This window comes from Pseudochaenichthys georgianus, chromosome 12 (assembly GCF_902827115.2).
Source record: "Pseudochaenichthys georgianus chromosome 12, fPseGeo1.2, whole genome shotgun sequence".
Lineage (NCBI taxonomy): Eukaryota > Metazoa > Chordata > Actinopteri > Perciformes > Channichthyidae > Pseudochaenichthys > Pseudochaenichthys georgianus.
In genome coordinates this window covers 1,128,839-1,143,613 of record NC_047514.1, presented here as the reverse complement: position 1 = coordinate 1,143,613, position 14,775 = coordinate 1,128,839, and the positions used below count along the sequence as shown (strand labels likewise).

General features: G+C 45.0%; 1 protein-coding gene across 2 annotated transcripts in view; it reads right to left on the bottom strand.

The window, feature by feature from the left end:
• The window catches only part of ror2 (receptor tyrosine kinase-like orphan receptor 2), a 75,044-nt gene that overhangs the window by 29,946 nt on the left and 30,323 nt on the right, over positions 1-14,775 (bottom strand). For both annotated transcript variants that reach the window (XM_034096576.2, XM_034096577.2), the window contains one exon: positions 11,090-11,161. In XM_034096576.2, the coding sequence (XP_033952467.1) occupies positions 11,090-11,161 (72 nt within the window). The remainder of the gene's footprint in view (positions 1-11,089; positions 11,162-14,775) is intronic.

The following is a 14,775-nucleotide window of genomic DNA, read 5'->3' as shown; positions in this document are numbered from 1 at the left end:
GCATGTGCCAACGTTTTCCCTCCTCGCAACATCCACAGAACCATTATAAACACAAGTCCATCACCCCGAAGGTCAACACAAGTCAAACACCGTCTGTTATAATCACACACACACACACACACACACACACACACACACACACACACACACACACACACACACACACACACACACACACACACACACACACACACACACACACACACACACACACACACACACACACACACACACACACACACACACACACACACACACACACACACACACACACACACACACACACACACACACACACACACACACACACACACACACACACACACACACACATGATGGGAAGGGTTAGCTACAGGCAAAGACCTGAGACTTGACCTTAGGAAACTGCGAACACGAAGACTTAAAGCAGACATTCAGAAGCGTTTCGGAACGACATCTGGCCAGCTGGGATTAATCTGAAAATGCTGCAGTCCCACATCCAGTCGTGCTTTTCACTCGGAGTGTTTGTTCAGGACCTCAGGAGGACTGATGAAGGAATTTTTGGACAACCGTAAAGAAAAACAAAATTATGTCCTTACATTTTCAGTCAGTTCGACATGACTTAATACATATGGTGCCCCCAGAACCATGTGGGGCAATGTAAGGCGGTACATTTACTCAAGTACTTAAGTGCGATATTGGGGGTACTTGTACTTAACTTGAGTATTTGTATTTAATGCTACACAATACTTCTACTGCACTACAATTTGGAAGCCATTAGCGCTTTTACTCCGAGCATTTATTGACAAAATTAGTTACTAGTTATTTTACAGATTCAAATCGCAAGCTTAAACTAAATAAATATGAACTAATGAATAAAATACGATGTAAAAAGTATAGTTTAAGATATACAGCAGCAGTATGTGAGGGATGAGGGGAAACGCCTATGGATACACCTGCTATTTATTCATAACATGTGTATATAGGTTCATGCTATCCTCAATCAAACGTTTGTGTAGGGGCCGCATTTAAGTTTATTTTGATTTATTTGGAACCTTGATTAATGCATTTTTCTGTTTCAGTGAGAGAGCAGCAGGGCTCAGGTGAAGGGGGCGGGGCTTTAAGTTGGAGGTGCGGTGTGTGACGGCAGGCAGCAGGCAGCAGCAATACCGTCATTGACACGCAGACGCAACCTTATGCTTAGTAGAAGACAGATTATTAGGATCTGATGTTTAAGTTTATGTTAAATATTGTTTTCGTATTTTGTTTTATATTTTGCTGGAAATAAACCTTGAAAAGCAACAGAAACGTCCAGTGGGTTTTTGGCCTTGTAGAGGGAAACGGTCCCCTCTGCTGGTCTATGGCCTTGTAGAGGGTAACGGTCCCCTCTGCTGGACTATGGCCTTGTAGAGGGTAACGGTCCCCTCTGCTGGTCTATGGCCTTGTAGAGGGTAACGGTCCCCTCTGCTGGTCTATGGCCTTGTAGAGGGAAACGGTCCCCTCTGCTGGTCTATGGCCTTGTAGAGGGTAACGGTCCCCTCTGCTGGTCTATGGCCTTGTAGAGGGTAACGGTCCCCTCTGCTGGTCTATGGCCTTGTAGAGGGTAACGGTCCCCTCTGCTGGTCTATGGCCTTGTAGAGAGTAACGGTCCCTCTGCTGGTCTATGGCCTTGTAGAGGGTAACGTCCCCTCTGCTGGTCTATGGCCTTGTAGAGGGAAACGGTTCCCCTCTGCTGGTCTATGGCCTTGTAGAGGGTAACGGTCCCCTCTGCTGGTCTATGGCCTTGTAGAGAGTAACGGTCCCCTCTGCTGGTCTATGGCCTTGTAGAGAGTAACGGTCCCCTCTGCTGGTCTATGGCCTTGTAGAGGGAACGGTCCCTCTGCTGGTCTATGGCCTGTAGAGGCTAACGGTCCCTCTGCTGGTCTATGGCCTTGTAGAGGCTAACGGTCCCCTCTGCTGGTCTATGGCCTTGTAGAGAGTAACGGTCCCCTCTGCTGGTCTATGGCCTTGTAGAGGGAAACGGTCCCCTCTGCTGGTCTATGGCCTTGTAGAGGGAAACGGTCCCCTCTGCTGGTCTATGGCCTTGTAGAGGGTAACGGTCCCCTCTGCTGGTCTATGGCCTTGTAGAGGGTAACGGTCCCCTCTGCTGGTCTATGGCCTTGTAGAGGGAAACGGTTCCCCTCTGCTGGTCTATGGCCTTGTAGAGGGTAACGGTCCCTCTCTGCTGGTCTATGGCCTTGTAGAGGGAACGGTCCCCTCTGCTGGTCTATGGCCTTGTAGAGGGAACGGTCCCCTCTGCTGGTCTATGGCCTTGTAGAGGGTAAGCGGTCCCCTCTGCTGGTCTATGGCCTTGTAGAGGGTAGCGGTCCCCATCTGCTGGTCTATGGCCTTGTAGAGGGTAACGGTCCCCTCTGCTGGTCTATGGCCTTGTAGAGGGTAACGGTCCCCTCTGCTGGTCTATGGCCTTGTAGAGGGTAACGGTCCCCTCTGCTGGTCTATGGCCTTGTAGAGGGTAACGGTCCCCTCTGCTGGTCTATGCCTTGTAGAGAGGTAACGGTCCCCCTCTGCTGGTCTATGGCCTTGTAGAGGGCTAACGGTCCCCCTCTGCTGGTCTATGGCCTTGTAGAGGCTAACGGTCCCCTCTGCTGGTCTATGGCCTTGTAGAGGCTAACGGTCCCCTCTGCTGGTCTATGGCCTTGTAGAGGATAACGGTCCCCTCTGCTGGTCTATGCCCTTGTAGAGGATAACGGTCCCCTCTGCTGGTCTATGGCCTTGTAGAGGATAACGGTCCCCTCTGTTGGTCTATGGCCTTGTAGAGGATAACGGTCCCCTCTGCTGGTCTATGGCCTTGTAGAGGGTAGCGGTCCCCTCTGCTGGTCTATGGCCTTGTAGAGGGTAACGGTCCCCTCTGCTGGTCTATGGCCTTGTAGAGGGTAACGGTCCCCTCTGCTGGTCTATGGCCTTGTAGAGGGAAACGGTCCCCTCTGCTGGTCTATGGCCTTGTAGAGGGAAACGGTCCCCTCTGCTGGTCTATGGCCTTGTAGAGGGAAACGGTCCCCTCTGCTGGTCTATGGCCTTGTAGAGGGTAGCGGTCCCCTCTGCTGGTCTATGGCCTTGTAGAGGATAACGGTCCCCTCTGCTGGTCTATGGCCTTGTAGAGGGAAACGGTCCCCTCTGCTGGTCTATGGCCTTGTAGAGGGTAGCGGTCCCCTCTGCTGGTCTATGGCCTTGTAGAGGATAACGGTCCCCTCTGCTGGTCTATGGCCTTGTAAAGGGTAACGGTCCCCTCTGCTGGTCTATGGCCTTGTAGAGGGTAACGGTCCCCTCTGCTGGTCTATGGCCTTGTAGAGAGTAACGGTCCCTTCTGCTGGTCTATGGCCTTGTAGAGGGTAACGGTCCCCTCTGCTGGTCTATGGCCTTGTAGAGAGTAACGGTCCCTTCTGCTGGTCTATGGCCTTGTAGAGGGTAACGGTCCCCTCTGCTGGTCTATGGCCTTGTAGAGGGTAACGGTAGTTACGGTGGTTTCTTATCCTATATCTGATAGAACTGCTCGGGTCGTGATAGATTGAGTGGGGAAGTTCATGAGATCTTTCTAGAGGGTTATCAAGAATAACTTTTATCCAATGACCTTTCCCTCTCTGTCTGTGTCTGTGTATTCTCTTGTTCCGATTAACCCAGCCAAATCTTTCTTCTTGTTTTGTATCTATATCTATGCCGGGATCCGGAGTCGAGGCTGATCCTCTTGCTGTAGTCCTGTGTCCTGGATCCTCGATCCTGAGTTCTGGATTAAGTCGTGGACTTCGGGTCGTGGCTGAACCCGTCTCTGCGGTCCTGCCTTGGGTCTCGTCATGCTGCTTCCCTGATGGCTTCCACAGGTCTGTAGCTGACATCCTCGTGGATTCATCTTCTCATTACAGACACATGCATTTCCTAACATTCTGTCTATATGCTGTAAAATGTATTATCTCTTCGATTTACACACGGCATCTATTGCACGTCTGTCCGTCCTGGGAGAGGGATCCCTCCTCTGCTGCTCTCCCTGAGGTTTCTCCCATGTTCCCCTTAAACCAGGGGTGTCAAACTCAAGGCCCGGGGGCCAAATCCGGCCCGCGACTTCATTTCATGTGGCCCGCAAGAGCTCTGAAAGAATGTAATATGTTTATTATACAGTTACAGGCCGATTTACAGATGCACGATGTCCATAAACTACATGTCCCACAATGCATCTTACATTTGATTTTTTTTATTGTTACTTTTATCTCAAAATGTCACTTTTTTTCCAGAATTTTGATTTTCTAAAATAATTTTGTGACATTCACTGAAGATACTTGCACTTATTTGCCCCAGACTTCTTCTTTCAGACGTAGTTATTTATGAAGTGTTTACCCTATCCGATAATAATCCAATGCAGAGGCAATAAAGTAATATAATACATTATTTTATATATATTAAATATTTATATATGTATTTTTATATAGTCTTAAAGTTACAACCGGCCCTTTGAGTGCAGCCATAATGCTGATGTGGCCCGTGATGAAATTGAGTTTGACACCCCTGCCTTAAACTGTGGGTTTTCTCTGGAAGTTTTTCCTTGTACGATGTGAGGATCTAAGGACAGAGGGTCTAAGGACAGAGGGTCTAAGGACAGAGGGTTTCGTTTTTCTCATACTGATATTCTGAACAATCTGTGCCGTTGTATTTGCTGTAAAGTGTCTCGACTGTAGGCTATTTTTATTATATGTACAGCACTTTGGCTCAACAAAAAATCGTTTATAAATGTGCTATATAAATAAAACTTGATTTGATTTGATTTGAAAAAAAACATCCAGGCACTAAATATAAAGTATATGATTAAAGATGGGACATTAGACACAATAAGTGCTTTTAAATGTGGTAATTTAAGATTGTTTTGATACCAATACTTACTTTTATAGTCCTAAAAGTCACATTTAAATACTGGACAGCTGACTATCCATTTTAGCAACTTGTCCCTACAAGGTCCTGCCATATCGTAGCTTTCCATTGAGTCGCGTTAAAGTAGTCTGTGCTAGGATCTGTTATGCATATTACTGTATAAGGAAAGAAAGAGGGATGGCGTGCGGAGACATTGATAAACACACACAGACACAGAGACACACACAGAGACACACAGAGACACACACAGAGACACACACAGTCCCCTGGCTCTTTACTCCATTTGCATTTCAGGCAGCAGCTCTGGAGTTTACGCAATGGAAAAAGAGAGATGCTCGCCAGCTTCACTTCTCTCCAACGACGGAGCTCTGCAAAAACTACAGAGGCCAGATCCCAAATCACAACGTCCTCAAACTTCATGTATGGAGGTGCTGCAGAGGCGCGACAGCTGGCGTTCATATCTACGACGGCTCGTACGATCCTCGCAGAAGTGATGACCAAAACAAACCCTGCAGACTGACGGCGCGTCGGACCCTTTAGGATTGCTTTGAAGTTATAGAAACATCCGCGAGATTGCAAAGCCATTTAAGGGAATGTGAGATATGAAAATGGCTTGACAGATAGGATGTGATAAGGATTGAAGCTATAACCTCCCATTGTGAAGCCTTAAAGAACTGGGCCATACCTTGGGAAGGCGCATACCAAATGTGTCTTCTGCATTAAAGATATGGACATTAAAGTGCCTGATAAGGAAGAAGCATATTTGTAGAGTAGGAAGTGGATTAAAAGCAAAACCTGTGTCATGCCTTTTTCCTAAATCCCCTTTGTTCCTAAATGTAGCGTCTTTGCATTTCCTCTGAGCTTGGCGTCAGCTCACTTCACGTAATAATTAGCAAAGAGGCGATTCTCTAGTTACTATGACGAGGTCCAGGATTGATACAACACCCACTTCAGATTAGACCATCCAATTATGGCTGTGTTACAGGGAACACTCACTTCAACCTCTCTTATCCATCACCGTTCTCCTCCAATGTAATGCAATCCTTCGGAGGTACGCTCTTAATAGTCCACCGGGGCACTCGGACTCATCATCCCGCTTTAAAAGCTACTTTGTGACGGTTCGGTTTGAAGGCACGACTGGCTCAGATATCGAGGCTGAAGTGCTTGATTGATTAGTCCTTTCCCCCAGAGATAGAGCCGATGAAAAGCTGCTTTCTCTCCGAGCCGGCGCTCTGGCAGGTTTCCAAAGCGCGGTCCACTCCGACAACCAGCCTGTTTGTCTGAGAAACGACTCCTCCAGGTACCGGATGAGTGGTTGTGTCGGAGTTAACCTGACTCGGGAGGAACATGCTCAATCTGCTGATAAGAGGGTTTTAAATCTGTGATCTAAGAGTGGTTTGGATGTCGTGGGAAACGTATACAAACAAATGATGTAATACCAACATATCAAACCAGGAAGGCTGCCTCTGTCCTCAGTGTTCATTCTTGAAACATCACCATTAAGAGAATTAAGATACACAGAAACAAATCAGAGCAATGGCCGACTTAATAACCAACCTTTTATTCATGATTTACGTATAAGGCTGAAGACTTTCTCTTTGCCGCTGCTTTTAATAGAACTATTCACATCTCACACTGCACTGTAACTTTTATTCAGTACCTGTTATTCATGTTGTATTATCTTTGCTTGTTTCTAATGTGTGTTATGCTCTTAATGTCTTTCAATGTTGTAAAGCACTTTGAATGACCTTGTGTTGAAAAGTGGTCTATAAATAGCCTTGCCTGGCCTTGTCTAATAAGTAAGTTGTTTACTTGACAATGTTCTTGCGTACACCCAGAGAGCAGTGGAGATGTTCACATCAGTTAGAAATATGCAGCAAACCACACTTTGCCGTTTGTATACCAAATAAAGCCTTTGCAGCCCCCACGTGTGTGTATAAGTGCATAGGCATTCTCAATGTCGAGGAAGGATGCTCCAGAGCCACTATTTCAAGGATGCTACGTCATCGAGTGCCGCCGAAGGACTGTTCCAATGTCCAGCATACTTGGAATTCTACCGAGCCCGGCGTACTTCGTTGCGGGAAATTTCGAGGCTGCACATGTGTAGACTCCGCGGTCTTAAAATCCCCACAATGCTTTGCGCACGGACCAATTTCCCCAAATCTGTGGCGGAAAATGTAAGGCGGGGCCTGCACGCTTGCTCGCCTGTTCCACTCTTTGTTTTCCGAATGCCGGGAAGTATTCTTGCATCGCTTCTGAAGCAAGTGACTCGGAAGACTATGTGCTACCAAGCAAGCGTACTCGACATTGAGAAACACGCCTGGTCTACATTATCCTAGAGAGACTGAGACTGAGGGTCTTTCTCAATGTCGAGGACGCTTCCTTGGTAGGACATGTCTTCCGAGTCAGGTCCTTCAGAAGCGAGGCAAGAATCCTTCCTAGCCCGGGACTCGATGACGTAGCATCCTTGAAATAGTGGCTCTGGAGTAGCTTTCCTCGATATTGAGAAACACCCTGAGACTCTGATCTCCTCTGTTTCAAAGTTATCTCTCAGTGTCTCTCTGGATTACGTCAGGTTTTCACAGGGAACGTAAACAGTACGAACAAAATGAATTCTCTGGAAGATAACATGAACAATTCAGGGGAACATCGTGAAAGAAAACTCAAGTGCTCTGTCAAAACACAGTCCATCATAACTAACGTTAAAACAAAGACGAGGTGAGGAGTATTTATATTATTACAACCTCCCAGAAGACCTGAGGGAGGGGGTCAGTCCACACACATATTTTTTATTTGGCATTTAATTACTTTTTTCTTATGGACTTTAATTCAATTATGAGTTTATTATTTATTAAGTATTTTTTAATAATGAGAAAGTTATGGGCCGTCTATTGAACTGGGGTTTGAGGGGCGTGGCATTGTTTATTTTAAATTGTTTTTGTGTATTAAAAAGGCTCTATAAAGAAAGTTTAATTGATTTATTGATATGTTCAATACAGGCTTAAATGTGGCCCTCCACAATGCTGAAAAAACTGTAAATAGTTGAAGTAAAAAAGAAGAATAAAGAAATTTAAAAAAATGAATATATATAAATAAAATGAATAAATAAAATAAAATTAAAAAAATAAATAAATAAAGCTGTAATTCATCCTGCTAACCTGATTATATTTTGATATTGTAGAATAAATTGTATTTTATGATAAATACTGTTATTATATTTCATTAAAATAATGTTACTCATGTTACTTTACTTACGGTAAACCACATTATATTTCTTTACCCATACCGTATTTGAAAGGCTCACCACAGCTCAGCGCTGAGTTGAAATGCATGAACAATGTGTGTTAAAAGTAAACCACACGATCCTTTCTGTTAAAGCACGGCTCCAAAATGTTTGTGAAAGCTGTTGCTGCTCAGAGCTCGCTTTGCGCCCTGAAGAAGTGACGGCCAACGCAAACAGTCCGCACTTTATACCTTTCCATTTCCCCACCCTGGTATTAAGCAGACCGGCAGCTTGAAGCTCCCTTTAAATTACACCATGCATCACAGCCAGGAACACCCACCACGCGGCAGGCAGAGTTAGGCTGAGAGGACAGGGCGTACAAACCAGAAGGCATTAACATTCACACACCGGTGAGAAACCATTAATGAACTCTTTAATGCAGTTATTAAGACCGACCGCCGCCAACACCGAGGGAGGACCGAGGGAGGAGGCATAGAACACAACTTAAAGGTCCCCTATCAGACTGTTTGACATCAAAATATTACAGGTGTCAGATATATACAGAACCTGTCTCTGATTGGCTGAAACACCAAACAGATCATTACCCATAATCCCCTCTGTTTCAGCCCTGTTTCCAAAGTGCTGATTCTCTGTCTGTTACTTTAGATGAAAACAAGGAGCCCCTCCCCACGCCCCTCTGAGAGACATTTGGTTACAAAGAACACAAAGGTGCTCTAGAGGAGATTCAGGTGATAAGGGGGGGGGGTTACCTTGGTGCTGACTGGCTAATGGTTACACAAGACAACACATCGTTATGACATCACAAAGTGGCCAAAATCTGATCAGCTCATTTTCAGACAGGTTTTTATAGAAATTGATCAAAAAGAGAGAAAATCTTTGTTCCTGAAACTTTCAGAGTCTCTTTCCACAGAGGGGACACATGTTGATGTAGAAGAGACATGGAGAAGAGGGGACACATGTTGATGTAGAAGAGACATGGAGAAGAGGGGACACATGTTGATGTAGAAGAGACATGAAGAATAGGGGACACATGTTGATGTAGAAGAGACATGAAGAAGAGGGGACACATGTTGATGTAGAAGAGACATGGAGAAGAGGGGACACATGTTGATGTAGAAGAGACATGAAGAAGAGGGGACACATGTTGATGTAGAAGAGACATGAAGAAGAGGGGACACATGTTGATGTAGAAGAGACGTGAAGAAGAGGGGACACATGTTGATGTAGAAGAGACGTGAAGAGGAGGGGACACATGTTGATGTAGAAGAGACCTGAAGAAGAGGGGACACATGTTGATGTAGAAGAGACATGAAGAAGAGGGGACACATGTTGATGTAGAAGAGACCTGAAGAAGAGGGGACACATGTTGATGTAGAAGAGATAGGTTGTCGTGTTTCTCTTATTTCCCTACACTGCAATGATTGGCTGTGAATAAGAGAAATGTGATATATAATATATTACAAACCATGAATGAACTCTTTAATGCCGTTATTTAGACTGACCGTCGACAACACAGACTGCTGGAGGAAGGACTGAGGGAAGTAGGTTTCTGCATAATAAACAACTTAAACTGTTTATGTCTATTCGCCTGAAAGGAAGATGGAGACCTTCGCCTGAAGTCCTTAACTGGTGTTGCACACTTTGAGCCTCTTTGAAGTGTCCAACCTTTGAAATTCTAACAGAAACTGACAAGATATATGCTTTACAAGTATGTCTATTCTCCCGTAGAGTATATTCCTGCTACTAACTGCAGTATTTTTGACTTTTTTTAGAACATTTTAATTATCCAGAATTGGTATACCGTACTTTTCGGACTAAATTGTCCATCTGTCTTGCTCTCGTTCTGTCTCTCGGTTCCACTTTTACTTTGGCGCGCTACCTGTCTCACTCTTTCCCGGCCTCCAGCTTTTCCTGCTGGAGCGAGAAGCCCCTCACTGCAGGGCGCAGTACCTCAAGCCCCTCCTTCTCAACCTATGAGGCACGTGACGAGCTTCACAGTTCTGTTCTGTTAATCATAGCGTCAGAGTATTAACTATTTTAACATATTAATATCAGGGTTGCCAACTTTGGGTACCTGGCACACTCTATTTTGGCCTAGTAGAACAATAAGCAGCAGACTTTTACTTTTTTTTATCATTTCTACTGGATCTTAGATCTGCGCTTGCGCAATACGGGTCGGCAGTTGCCAGAGAGTATTTTTGTTGGGTAATCTATGGTAGGGCTAACCCATACAAAGCATATTTTAATGTCTATTTGCATGTTAATTGCATCAATTATTTCAGTTATGACTTCAAGAAAGGGCCTTCATTTGTTTTTTAACTTTACTTTTATTTTACGTGCCTCAAAGGTTGAGAAGGAGGGGCTTGAGGTACTGCACACTGCAGTGAGGGGTACTACGCTGGAGCCCGCCGCTTAGAGGTGGCGGGCGCGGACCGGTCCTAGAGCCCATAGTGTTAAAGGTGGTTAATTTTAACTGTAAAATCCATAGATTTAGGAGGTTCCCTAGTGGCCGTTAGCTGTACAACAAAAATGGGGGGAAAAGTCGCGGCTTATAGTCCGAAAAGTACGGCACTTGTTTATATTTATAATCATATTTTTCATTTTATTTGTAATCGACATCCATCCATATATCTATCTATCTTATCACCACATTACAGCTGACTGTAAAGTTCACCATCTCGGAGAAACAGGCATCGAGGCAAGAACCAATTATTGATCTTTACAGAGACATTGTTTACAGCTTAAAATACTGCTGCAAAAGGGCAATTCATTGACTTAGTAACAAGGAAAAATGCAGTTTACAGAATACATTATTTGTTTAAAATTCACAACCCAAACTATAGGATTGTGTACGCATTGCACAAAGATATTGGTGCACTTTATAGGACGATTCATGTGAACTGAATGCACTTGCAGTAAGTAAGTAGCCATATATAATTAGTTTTATCTTACCGTCAGCTGTGGGTGCAGCTCCACTCTGAGCTTCAGCGACAGCGTCTGCATCCACCGCAGGAAGTAGATCCCCTGAAACAACAGATAGGACACAAAAGGTCAGACTTTAACCCATATTAAACAAGTCTAACTTTGGGGTGACGGTATAAAAAAACAACAACGCTAAGAAACAATCTGTAGATGCTGGAGCGATACATATATGCTTATCCTGCAAAAAGGCAGGTATGTTTACACAGCACAGAATTAGAATAAGGCAATACATAAAGGAAATGACATCACATTCACATCGTGTGTCCCGGACAGCACATTTAGGGTGACGTAAATCAATATTTTAATAGTTCCTTTATGTTCAACGTGTATTCCTACATGTCCTCGTCGTTTAAAGAGTAGCTTCACCCGAATGACCAAATGAACATTAAGTCTGTTGTATATACTATTTTGTATGTACTTTCCCACGATGACTATATATGCCATTAAAGGTGGGGTAGGTCATTTTGGAGAAACCAGCTCGAGTGCGCTAGAATTTGAAAATACACAGCCGGAGAAAATCTGCCACTTCCTCACAGAGCCCCTCCTCCAACACACACGAACCGCACATGACCAATGAGGGCACGAGATAAGTCTGTGCCCCGATTGAAGGCTGACAGGCAGGTAGGCCATCCAGTTACTTTAGCCGGCTCAGATGATTGGTCGTGCTTTTTACAGCGCCACAGCTTCCACAGATGACTTTTTTTATGTATTTTTTGTCAAAGCACTTCAGATATTCATTGCTATCGGGATGTTAAGAACAAAAAGTGCCGGTTTCTCAAACTTACCTACCCCACCTTTAAGTCTGGTATTCCTGTCATGCTATGTTTTTTCTTTATTATTTCTTGATGGCTCTTCTGTCCGTCTTCTATGTTGAAAAAGTGAAGCATGATTTCCACCCCAAATAAGTCTGTACTATTGCTTACACTTGTATGTTTCTTCTCAATACAAATATTTGAAACGAGACTGTGTCAGTACTCTCTGCAACAAACCAGCGCTTTGCCTCGATACACAGAATAAGCACGTATCTCTCTCAGCGACACGTGTACAGATATTTAATTATAATACATGTTAACCTCGTTCTATTTTACTTTCCGTATCGTAAACCAGATTATATTTCTTTCTGTTTGCTGTATCTCCGTTGTTGTGCGCTCACCACAGGTCAGAGCTTGTCCTCGTCGTTTAACGGGTGGCTTTACCCGAATGGCTCTTTTCCCTCGACACACAGAATAAACACACATCTCCATCGGCAACATGTGTAACGGATACGGCGCTCTCTGGGAGCTAATCAGGCTCCGGAGCAGAGAGCGGGCGCACGGATCCCTTATTAGCTGTGACTCTGAGCATGTGCTCCACAGATGTGGGAGCTGGAGGAAATTGGTGGTGCCGAGGACTTCATTGAACAAAACCGTGCAGCATTCCTTTCAGGAGCCGCACTTCCCTTTAGAGATCGGAGTTTAATCCACACGCGGAGAAAGGACTACATCTGTACCTTTTACTCAAGTACCCGTGCTATTCATGTTTCATTATCAATGCCATCATGTCTCTTCTACATCAACACGTGTCCCCTCTTCTTCATGTCTCTTCTACATCAACATGTGTCCCCTCTTCTTCATGTCTCTTCTACATCAACATGTGTCCCCTCTTCTTCATGTCTCTTCTACATCAACATGTGTCCCCTCTTCTTCATGTCTCTTCTACATCAACATGTGTCCCCTCTTCTTCGTGTCTCCTCTACATCAACATGTGTCCCCTCTTCCTCATGTCTCCTCTACATCAACATGTGTCCCCTCTTCTTCATGTCTCTTCTACATCAACATGTGTCCCCTCTTCTTCATGTCTCTTCTACATCAACATGTGTCCCCTCTTCCTCATGTCTCCTCTACATCAACATGTGTCCCCTCTTCTTCATGTCTCCTCTACATCAACATGTGTCCCCTCTTCTTCATGTCTCTTCTACATCAACATGTGTCCCCTCTTCTTCACGTCTCTTCTACATCAACATGTGTCCCCTCTTCTTCATGTCTCTTCTACATCATCATGTGTCCCCTCTTCTTCATGTCTCTTCTACATCAACATGTGTCCCCTCTTCTTCACGTCTCTTCTACATCAACATGTGTCCCCTCTTCTTCATGTCTCTTCTACATAAACATGTGTCCCCTCTTCTTCACGTCTCTTCTACATCAACATGTGTCCCCTCTTCTTCATGTCTCCTCTACATCAACATGTGTCCCCTCTTCTTCATGTCTCTTCTACATCAACATGTGTCCCCTCTTCTTCATGTCTCCTCTACATCAACATGTGTCCCCTCTTCTTCATGTCTCTTCTACATCAACATGTGTCCCCTCTTCTCCATGTCTCTTCTACATCAACATGTGTCCCCTCTTCTCCATGTCTCTTCTACATCAACATGTGTCCCCTCTTCTCCATGTCTCTTCTACATCAACATGTGTCCCCTCTTCTCCATGTCTCTTCTACATCAACATGTGTCCCCTCTTCTCCATGTCTCTTCTACATCAACATGTGTCCCCTCTTCTTCATGTCTCTTCTACATCAACATGTGTCCCCTCTTCTTCATGTCTCTTCTACATCAACATGTGTCCCCTCTTCTTCATGTCTCTTCTACATCAACATGTGTCCCCTCTTCTCCATGTCTCTTCTACATCAACATGTGTCCCCTCTTCTTCATGTCTCTTCTACATCACCATGTGTCCCCTCTGTGGAAAGAGACTCTGAAAGTTTCAGGAACAAAGATTCTCTCTCTTTTTGATCCATTTCTATAAAAACCTGTCTGAAAATGAGCTGATCAGATTTTGGCCACTTTATGATGTCATAACGATGTGTTGTCTTGTGTAACCATTAGCCAATCAGCAACCATGGTAACCACCCCCCCCCCTTATCACCTGAATCTCCTCCTAGAGCACCAATAGGCGCATTCACACCGCAGTACAAAGTCCCCGGCCGGAAGTCCCCGGAGTTGGGGAAGGCTTCAGTAGAAGCTGCTGGGAGTCCCAGCAGCTTCTACTGAAGCCTTCCGAGTAAATCGCCAGAACGCCGACACCTCCTCATCTCCACCGCTCCCATGTTTTCTTTTGCCATAAGATAAGTTAGTCTCTCTGCGTTTGTGCGCTGGGCTAATGCTAATGCTAATAATGCTAATGCAAGGATAATACAATGGCAGCTTCACAAAACTTTGTTGGAGTTTTACGGGGCGTGGTTTGCAATCCGCCCAGCCAATCAGGAACCTTTTTATCCCACGAGAGAAAAGCACGTTGCCTGGAACAGTTAGGCTGCGGCCCCACGAGGACGAATTTGGTCGTTTGCGTTACTGTTTAGTGTCATATAGACCGTTCGGCCACACGAGGACGACCGAATATGGCACTAAACGACTGAGGAAACGACAACGGGTCCCAAGGTGGATAGAAAGGCATACGCAACTCTCTGGGGGGTCAAACGGCTCCGTGTGTGCGCCCTATACGGACATTTTCAGATCACTGATAGTGATTGCGCAATAGCCCCGCCTCTCCCCACCTCTTCTGCTCACCTCCGCTTACCCCGCGCCAGTGCTGAAGTGTTTCGCCACCAACAACAACAACAATGGCGGATCGCAGAGTTGCTATCGTGCTCCGGACGCTATTGACCATGCTACAGTTGTTTGT